General features: G+C 36.6%; 2 protein-coding genes across 3 annotated transcripts; both read left to right on the plus strand.

Annotated features, from left to right (window-relative positions):
* The first annotated feature begins 760 nt into the window (after window positions 1-760).
* On the plus strand, window positions 761-3,396 carry enam (enamelin). Of its 2 annotated transcripts, none has more exons than XM_065295853.2 (8): window positions 761-804; window positions 1,155-1,217; window positions 1,309-1,332; window positions 1,416-1,493; window positions 1,592-1,621; window positions 1,739-1,774; window positions 2,439-2,486; window positions 2,745-3,396. In XM_065295853.2, exons 2-8 carry the CDS (start codon window positions 1,164-1,166, stop codon window positions 3,096-3,098), a joined length of 624 nt encoding a protein of 207 aa, XP_065151925.2. In that variant the 5' UTR covers window positions 761-804; window positions 1,155-1,163; the 3' UTR covers window positions 3,099-3,396. The 2 variants fall into 2 exon arrangements, with proteins under 2 accessions (XP_065151925.2, XP_065151926.2); XM_065295854.2 differs by having other exon boundaries at window positions 765-804; window positions 1,419-1,493.
* A 984-nt stretch (window positions 3,397-4,380) lies between these two features.
* Window positions 4,381-9,722, plus strand: cnga1a (cyclic nucleotide gated channel subunit alpha 1a). Its single transcript, XM_065295929.2, has 6 exons — window positions 4,381-4,532; window positions 5,591-5,647; window positions 5,743-5,868; window positions 5,949-6,053; window positions 7,977-8,083; window positions 8,185-9,722. The coding sequence occupies exons 1-6, from the start codon at window positions 4,381-4,383 to the stop codon at window positions 9,720-9,722; spliced, it is 2,085 nt and encodes a 694-aa protein (XP_065152001.2).
* Window positions 9,723-10,417: the final 695 nt, after the last annotated feature.

Below are 10,417 nucleotides of genomic sequence, written 5' to 3' on the forward strand. Positions count from 1 at the left end.
ACAAATCAGATACAGTTTCACTTAAAAATGAACTACAGTATAGTCTGTACCGACTATGATAGTCCCCAATGACATGCAACTCTTTTGGAAACATCTTCAAATGTGATTTATTTTTAGAGGAATGACTCAAGCTGATTCAGATTCATTTTTTGCTTTATTTTGAGTTTCACGAGTTATTTATCTTCGTATTCATCCGCTGAAAGCCACTCTGGACATGACTGCACATAATTGAATATTATCAAACCACAAAGTAAGTGAAAATTGAAGATGACAATTTTAAGCTATACCAATGTGATAACAATGAGGAGCCACGTGAAAGAATCTGATTCTTAAACAATGAGTTAAATATAATGTGGATTTCAGCTTTGTCTTGTTCATAAAAATGTATTTTAATTAGCTTTATCAAACTGGAAAGTACCCATAACCCCTTACTCTCATAAAGACAGTGGTTCATGGCAATGCATTTACAAAAATAGATCCATGTTAACCTGCAGAAAACCACAGGCACAAAAATATTTGTCTAGACTAGACATATTTTTTTCCATCTTTCTTTTTGAAGAACTGTGCAGCAAGCAAAACCTTCATAGCATATAATTATACATAATAGGTCATTAACAGTTGTAATTCCAAACCTGTTATTAAGCATGCTTCAAGGGAAAAAATAGATTTCACTTTTTCCTTAGATGTGATTGGTTTGTTTCACGAGCTGCTTAAGTATATAAACTGCAGACATTCCCGGTAATACATTCCACTACAAAATCCACCGGAGAAGTCAAGCATTTGTCCTTGTGAAATTACAAAAAAGTAAGTACTTCTTGCTTCTTTTAAAGTTGCCTGTCGTTCAAAGGACTTATTAAATGTTACAAAATATGTTTTAACCTAGATAAAGGAAAAAGAAACCAGATATTGTATAATATCTGAAGTTTTATAATCTATCACAGTTTTGTTTTCTCTAAGTATTCACAGTATGACCCTGTCTGTGAAATCCAGGCTAAAGTCTCTTAATCTCCCAATCAAAGTTTGATTTTCTTAGACTGGGTCACAATTGTATCTTGTATCCTGAATATGATAATAGTCAGTGTTGAGTGATACTACACCAATTAGTAGTGCATTTAGTGTGTAAAGTCTTTAAAATGCTTTTTTATCTGTGTCAGAGGATCAATATGAAACTCGTTGTGTTCCTGATGTGTGTGCTTGGCTCCACACTAGCTGCACCTGTAAGCACTTCTCTTCTTTACATCTTTTATCATGTAGATTTCTTCTTAAGACATTTTTTGACATCTTCTTCTTCCTTCCCTCATGTTTTAGGCGCTCGACAGTGGCAGCAATGAGGTAAGACGTGTATGTGCTCAAAATAGGTATTAAAGTATATACCGGTGTATTGTATTGTGATTATTGAGGCATTCCTTCTACAGCAGGCAGCAGCTGATAACGCTAACACAGCTTTACACCTGATGGAGCTTTACAGAATGATAGGAAAACTGCAACAACAGGTCAGTGACCACAGAAATAAAACCAAAATACACAAATAAATGCAATGAAGGCAATATACAGTAATGTTACAAATAATACAATGAATTTTGTCTCACAGGCAGGACCTGCTGTGGCTGCACCAGTTGATGTAAACACTTTTATTATCTCGTAACGCATTTTACATGATAGCATTGGCTAATCTTTTCACTTTTTTTACACTGAGTGAATTTCAGTTATTTAAACAATCTGTTTCTTTTTTATACAGGCACAGTCTCAGGTTTTACCTCAAGGACCCCAGCAGGTTAGCAACATGTTAGCACTAATGATTTTATTTATTTTTTAATGCATACACTGCAAAAAATAATTTTCAAGAAAATATTTCTTATTATTTTTGTCTTGTTTTTAGTAAAAATATCTAAAATTTCTTAAATTTAGATGTATTTTCTTGATAAGCAAAAGGAGGACCCAAGAAAATAAGTACAGTTTTAGACCAGAAATATCAAATGTAAGTGATTTTGTGCATAAAACAAGCACAAAAATCTTGAAAATTTTTATTAAACAATAAATTTAAGAAAAAATCATATAAAATTTTATGTGATTTTGTTTTATGCACAAAATCACTTATATTTGATATTTTTGGTAAAAAAAAAACTAGACTTATTACCTTGAGTCTGGCAGGACTGCTGCCAGAAGATGTCAGAAAGATTGTGATGGTTAACCTGGTGAGAAACATGGCTATGCTGGGCCAGCACTAACCAACTCAACCAGCTTGGATTTGCATAAAATTTCAAGGTGGTCTAAGATGTGATGTTTAGCTGAAGCATCAAAGTAATCTGCAAGTTTATGTCTTATCTACACTCATCTCCAAAAACCTGTCATGAAAAATGGCCTTTTGCATAAAATAGTAGATCAATGATATAAGACTTATGATAGAAAATTAATTAATACAAAAACATTCCTTTCAGGTATTCAATCCTGCACCCAAGGGAGATGGATCAGATGAGGAAGACACGGTAAGCTATTTAATCTTTTCTATTTAAGGCGCATAGGATTAAGTTTCAAAAAATAAGTGAAAACATCATGTACACTCCCAGTCTACTCATATCAATAACGTAATAAAACCTGTTATATTCTACATAGAGCTGAGATCACATGACCAGCTAATAACCCACCTGTTATGGGACACTTTCACATAGAAAATTAATAAATCATGACATTATCAAAAATTACTAGGACATTTCATCATGTTTCTCTTTTTTTATTTCCCCAAGCCGTTTAACGCCTTTTACGCTCACCATGCCTCCCAGCCCGCACAGCCGGCTGCCCCATTAAACTCAGATGAGGCCGAAGCCGCAGAAGAGGCTGAGGCAGCTGAGGTAGCAGAAGGACCTGAGCCCACCGAAGCCGCCCCAGCTGTGGATGCCGGCACTGCCAGTGACATCACCATTACCGTTGCGGCTGCTGACCCGGTTCCTGATGCCACTGCAGCTCCTGTTGCTGTCCAGCCATCCGACATCCCCCAGGAACCGTTGGTCGTCATAGAAACTGACATCACTGTGGTTGCACCCGAAGCTACCGTTGGTGCAGAACAGGTGGCTGAAGCCACAGCTCTGCCTGTGGTGTAAGTGATGGGAAGCCCCGCCCACAGATCTTGCCGGTCACACTGCTGACATCAAGATCACAACCGAACATTATAGTACAGGGACTGGGTTAGACCCAGAGGGTATACGTCTAACTGGCCTGCTGAAACAAAATTTGGCACATTTCTGTCGTGTTGTGTGAAATTGTTGCTTGGCAGGTGTTTTTTTATGATGACCTCATTGTATTGAGCCAGTACTGTGTTACGGTGTTATATTACTGTGTGATGTGATTCTGTGTAATCTCTCAGTTTTCTGTCAATAAAATGTCTTGTTGCAGCTTAAAGTCTCTTCAGTCAACTTAATTGTAATGTTTTATACCACAAGGCTGTTGAATGCTTCATTCTGATTGGTTGAGAAATGTTTTAAGGGTGTGCATTATCAGATTTATTGAATTTCAAACAATAAAGTATAAATCGTTTATATGCATGGTAATGAAAGAAATGAATGAAATAATTAACATTTGTTTAGACCTTACATCTATTTCCCTTCTGCCTTTTACTCAAACTGTGAATGGCTGTGAAAGCAATAACACCGGCAGGCTTGTTTTAATAGGATAAAGCAAATCTGAAAGAGTGCTGACTGGGTAAATGTACTGCTAACAGGGCCAATCTTTCTCTTCTGCTCTCTAGCTTACACTGTAGCAAACACAAGTACACAGATGAGAGCAGTGTAATGCACATAAAGTCAATTATAGTTGGTTACATTAACACTAAAAACAAATATAGCTTATCTTTGAGGCACTCTGGGTAATGCATTTAAACATCCGATTAAATATAGAACAACTTGGAGATCGACAGATTGGTAAAAATCTCAGTGGAACTGCATAAATTACAGGTCATAGAGACCCATATTTTGCTTGAGGGAGTATAAATGACCTCTTAAGAAGACAGGGTGGAGACTTTATCATTGTAACTCTCGTCTATCATTAATCTCCAAATCCTTTTCAGGGTCATTGAAGGCTCGGGCATCATTACAGAGCACAACAGAGCATAGGAACCCACATTGTACGCCTCCTAAAACACTGACTGGTGGTTATGAAATGCCATCTTTAATTTGATTATACAGTGAAAGTTCTGTGCGGTTCTTGGAGATTCTTCTGATCTTGTGGGAATGGGATCGGATTTCGGTTAAAGGAAAACAGCCGGTGAGTGTGACCTAAATTTGTGATTACTTAAGATATCAAAAGCTTTGTTTTTCTTGACGTCTCACAAAAAGAGCATGTGTGAAGTGAAAACAATTGCTTTAGTGTTTTAGGGCAATAGGAATGATGCCTGTTGTACCTACATTAGGAGGTGTTGCAGTACCATCCCAAATGTCTCCGATAATGGAGGTGGACACAGAGGAGGATCAGGAAGACCTGATTCCTGCTCCAAATGCAGGACGTTTTTTTAACATCAACAACAGCAACAACAATGATGAGTAATAAAAGATGCCTTATTATGATTTCATACCATGCCAGAATTAGATTTGTTGTTTTTGCAATGTTATAGTGATCATATAATTGTTTCTCAATCTCTTTAATAGAATACATCCTGAAAATACAGGAAATGTGAATATAGTATTAAAAACTGTAAACTGTAAACTATAAAAATGTAAACTGATGTGTCAAGTTTTTAGGGTAAACTTCTCTTCCAATTGAGCAATACCAGGAAAGTGCAGGATCTCTTAAACCTAAATAAAATTAATTTCTAATTTCTAATTTTAAAGAAATTAGTCTGTTTACTAAAAAAAGGCTCAAGATGTGTTTAGTACCAATAGAGGTCACACTAAAACACTGACGATGCCTAAAGAAGACATTTAGTTCTGAAAATTATAATTTTTTGTACATATTTCTTGTATTTTCTGTTCGTATCTTAAAAAAATAGATTGAAAAATAAATATGGATGGACATTAAAACTTTTAAAACAACAAGTCTGGTGGTGATGGCCTAGGACTTTTGCACAGTATGGTAATATATATATATATATAACTTACCGTAGATTTAAATTTATGTTTTTACTGGCAACATTTTGTTCAAAGTTAAATGAACATTAAACATTTACAAGTCTTTGTATTTACAGAGTGAAACAAAAAAAAAAAACAGCATCAAGCTAAACATTCTGGAAAACAAAATCTGAATCAAAAAACTGAAAAAGGTTGATGATGATTTCTGGTTCCCAGAATGCTTTGCATGAGGCTGTTATTGTATAGTTTTATTCTGTAAAGATAAAGACTTGTAAATATTTAAAATGTATTAAACTTTGAACAAACTCTTGCCAGTAAATAACATAAAATGAAATCTACGGTAAATTACCGGCAACCCAGCTGCAATAACATTGCAATTTCTACTGATTTTTTTTACAGCGTATATATATACACACACACACACACACACACACACATTTATTGTTACTCTATGTATTTACTTAATGCTGTCTTCACATGCATGGTGATCATGTTGGTGTCCTACTTGCACTAATGTGTTTTGTTCACCATAGGGAAGAAAAGAAGAACAAGAAGAAAAAGGAGAAAAAAGAGAAGAAGGAGAAGAAAGAGTAAGTCTTTATATGTCTTACATGTGCAACAGTGTGATTTCAGTGACATCCATCAAAGCCATTTAACTGTAATAACATTTTCTGCCATTGGAAAGCAAAAAAGAAAAGAAAGAGAAGAAGCAGAAAAAGCAGATGAAACTGAAAGAAGAGAAGGAGAAAGAAAATGAAAAAGAAAAAGAGAAGGAGAAGGAAAAAGAAAAGGAAAAAGTTAAAGAGGAGGGGTTGGTATCAGATTTATGTTTATCTGTCATTTCTAACCCGAATAATTACTCTTGATCATTGTTTAATTTGGTTTTCCAAGGCCTAAAGAGGTGTTTGTGATTAACCCAGCGGGACTTCTGTATTATCAATGGCTGTTTATAATCACCATTCCTGTCATGTATAATTGGACAGTTATCATTGCAAGGTAAGAATTCAAATTTCATGTTTCAAATTACCATAAAAAGCGTGAGAGCAGAATACAAATGTTATCTGTATATTTATATATTTAATCTATGAAGCCTGTGGTCTAATAGAGCGTACACACCAAACTCAAATTCAACAATCTCAGTAGATTACAAACAAAGTCAATTCAAAGAACTCACTCGGGGCGATGCAAATGACGTGAATTGGACAATGCAATAGCAGCAAAAACACGCGTAAAGCTACATTCAGACTAGCAGCGTCTAGCGGTAGCAGAGCGACACAATCCTATTGATTTCTAATTGATGGAAGCTTGGCGACTTTCGGCTACACGAGCGACAGAAACCATTGGTGACTGGATGGGGCGCGTCCAGTCGCACAACAAAGTTGAGAAATGTGCAAATTATGAGCGACATTTGGGAGCGACTAACAATAGCCATTTCTCAATACCAAGTACGTCGAACTCGGACTTGTGTCCTTCGTAGTTTGAACTTGCAAGTTCAGACTCGGAAGAACGAACTCCTGACGCGAAATGCATTCTGGGAAACTTCGCTGTCATAAGTCCACACAAGTCTCCTCTGATGCATCCTCGATAAAATGGGCGGATCAAGAACACATCCGGGGATTTTATGTGAACTTGGGCTTGATGCGAACTTTGAATTGGAACAGTACTTGGGCCGTGACTGATGACGTTTCTCAAGTCCACAAGAACACAAGTACAGACAAGAACGCATATTGAGAAACGGCTAATGAGAACGAAGGAGTTCACGTCATTCGTCACTAGTCAGTTACTGGACTGGACGTTACTCATTTGTTTAAATGCCTCTTTTGAAAGAGACGAACGACACACAGCGACAAAGCCTTTTATAATGTGAATGTACCTTTATTCGCCTCAAACGTGTTTCCACGCAAGTTGAAAATTTTCAACTCATGCGTTTGGTGTGCACGCAGCATTTGAGCCACTATTATACTTCTATTCAGTTTGCCAGACTCATTGGGTCTCATTTACTAATAAATGCGTACGTTTTTCGTATTAATATGCACACTTTAGCTTCTCACGAAAACTTTTCACCTTATCCACAACACGTGCGTACACACATGAGTTTGTTCTTATACTTATAAATATGCCATTTAATTAATATGACAGAGACCCGCATCTGTATCTAAAATAAAACAGGAAGGAGATCAAGTAATTGACGATTGGACTTCTCATTAGATTTACATGACGTTTACATTAGGCATTAAGCAGATGCTTTCATGTAGAGATTTAAAAAATGAATGAAAATAGGAAATTGTGAAAATTTGTCATTACGTGCATCTTATTTATATGTGTAGAAAAAAAAGTAGGCTATAATAATGTTTAATATAATGTAGCCTATATAATAATAATATAGATCATGTATAATAATAATTAATACAGAAAATATTGTAATATAAAATATAGTAATGTAAATGTTATATATCAACATTATTATAAAATTTATAATTATAGCCTAGTATTTAATTATAGTGTATGTGATTATTGCGTACGAGTGGTTTTAGGTTTTCTTGAATTTTCGATACATTTAGAATAAATGTTGATACAAAAGTTTTTGTTGAATCACGATTTGTTTGTATGCATGCTTAATGAATGATATTGAATGTCTTGTTTTAACCTTTGCTCAGATTTGTTTGAAAAATAGTAAACTTTTTTACACACAATTTTTAAGTATAATCAACTTGGATTTACAAGTAATTTCAACTCAGATTTTTTTTTTATCTTGACTAGTGATTTGATCTAACTTGAAAAATAAAGCTGAATTCACTTATTTCAACTTTATTTTATAAGTTACAGCAACTCATCAATAAAAAATTTGAAATGACTTGTTAATTTATATACAGTGCTTTTACAATCCATCTGCATGTGTTCTTGCTGCCGTGCATATAGAGCCTGTTTTGAGGAACTGCAACATGATTATATACTGATATGGTTCTTCTTGGACTACACCTCTGACCTGCTTTACTTAGCTGACATGGCCTTCAGAGCTCGAACAGGTGAAGTTTAACATAGGTTTCAGTTTCTCTTTAATGAAGGAAATGAGGTGAATCACTGCATGATGTATGAAACAGATTTCATGGCAACTTTCTTTGAATAGGTTACCTGGAACAAGGCTTGCTTGTCAAAGATGAAAAGCTCCTGCTTCAGCGGTACACAGACAGCTTCCAGTTCCGCATCGACGTGGTCTCCATGTTACCCACAGACATCTTCTACTTTGTTTTAGGGCTAGACTACCCCGAGATCCGCATTAACAAGCTGCTTCGCCTGAACCGCATGTTTGAGTTCTTCAAAATCTCAGAAACGATGACCAACTACCCCAACATTTTCCGGATCTGCACCTTGGTCATGTACATAATCATCATTATCCACTGGAACGCGTGCCTCTACTTTTCCTTCTCTAAGTCCATTGGGTTTGGATCAGATCCATGGGTGTATCCCGCTCTCACTGAACCGGAGTTTGACCAGCTGTTACGAAAATATTCCTTCAGCCTGTACTGGTCCACACTTACCCTTACCACCATTGGAGAGACGCCTTCACCCGAGCTTGACTCTGAATTCTTCTTTCATGTGGTTGACTTCCTGGTGGGCGTCCTGATTTTTGCCACCATTGTGGGCAATATTGCCACCATGATCTCCAACATGAACGCTGCCCAGGCACAGTTTCAGGCACGGATTGACAACATTAAACAATACATGCATGCGCGCCACGTCAGTAAAGACTTGGAGAATCGTGTCATCAAGTGGTTTGACTACCTGTGGAATAACAAGAAGGCACAAGATGAAAGAGAAGTCTTGAGGTACCTACCAGACAAGTTACGGGCAGAGATAGGCATGAATGTGCACTTGGATACGCTCAAGAAGGTACGGATCTTTGCGGATTGCGAGGCTGGTTTGTTAATAGAGTTGGTGCTGAAGCTTCAGCCTCAGGTCTTCAGTCCTGGTGACTACATCTGTCGCAAGGGTGATATCGGACGTGAGATGTACATCATAAAGGATGGCAAGCTTGCTGTGGTGGCTGATGACGGCGTCACTCAGTTTTGCGTTCTTGGAGACGGGAGCTACTTCGGTGAAATCAGCATTCTGAACATAAAGGGCAGCAAAGCTGGAAATCGTAGAACGGCCAATATTCGAAGCATTGGGTACTCAGATCTCTTCTGTCTGTCCAAGGATGATCTGATGGAAGCTCTAACGGAATATCCTGATGCTAAGGCTATGTTGGAGGATAAAGGGAGAGAGATTCTGCTGAAGGATGGTCTGCTGGAGTTGGACCCTACAAAACTGAAACCGGATGAGAGGGACTTGGAGTACCGCGTGAACCGGATCTACAGCACGCTGCAGATCATGCAGACCAAAGTGATGAAGCTGATAGCAGAACACGCAGAGACAAATAAAAACATCAAAAAACAGATTGTAGAGATAGAGCGGTATGCCGGGGAAGAGGTAGAGGATGAAGATGAAGAGGAGGAAAAGACAGAAAAAGCGATACAAGAGGAGGCCACAAAGGAGGAGAAGATGGAAGATGAGACAGAGGAAAAGAAAGAAGGAGATCCAGAAAAACAGAGGTCAGATAAAGATAAGGAAATGACGGGAGAAGTGACGAAGGAGGAAAAGGAGGAAAAAGATTGGGAACCGTAACGCATTAGCAAAGCAGGAAAACTTTGGATGAAAAAAACTAAATACATTAAAATAACCATGAAGTACACAAAGTATTTATGAAGAAATTTATGTCAATGTATACTTCAAATCATAATTCCCATTTCTTTTCTTCTTCCATTATGTTTTTTCAGTAAGGGATAATGTATTGTATAGTGTCTTTGTCTTGTATCACACTGAAGGGGCTTAATTCGAGATAACAACCAGCTGCTTGTACATTATCCTGTTTATTTCACACTATTTACCTCATAAGTAGGGTAAGGATATTTAAATATTGATTTTAAATATTAGGGTATATTACATTACCTTCCTTAAGGAAAACCTGTTTACCTTCAGTTTTAAGATAAGACCAGACGATCAAATGTCACGAACAATTTGGTTTAATCATTTGTAAATATCATGTTATATTTGTTCTTAAAAGACATATTTATATAAAATTTTTGTGTAATATTAAACTGTATCTGGGTCAGTGACAAAAAAGGTTTCAAAAATCGTTTAAAAAACTTGTTTTAAAAGCACGCATCAGGTTTATTTCAATGCAAATTGTGTATTTATGTTAATTTTATGCAATAAAAAATTACATTTGCACCATTTTTGTGAAAGTTAAGACTAAAGGGAGCTGAAAATGTCAAATGGTGTAACCGCCAATTGCGCCAAAGAATGAGAAATCTTAAATA

Source organism: Paramisgurnus dabryanus, chromosome 4 (assembly GCF_030506205.2).
Source record: "Paramisgurnus dabryanus chromosome 4, PD_genome_1.1, whole genome shotgun sequence".
Classification (NCBI taxonomy): domain Eukaryota; kingdom Metazoa; phylum Chordata; class Actinopteri; order Cypriniformes; family Cobitidae; genus Paramisgurnus; species Paramisgurnus dabryanus.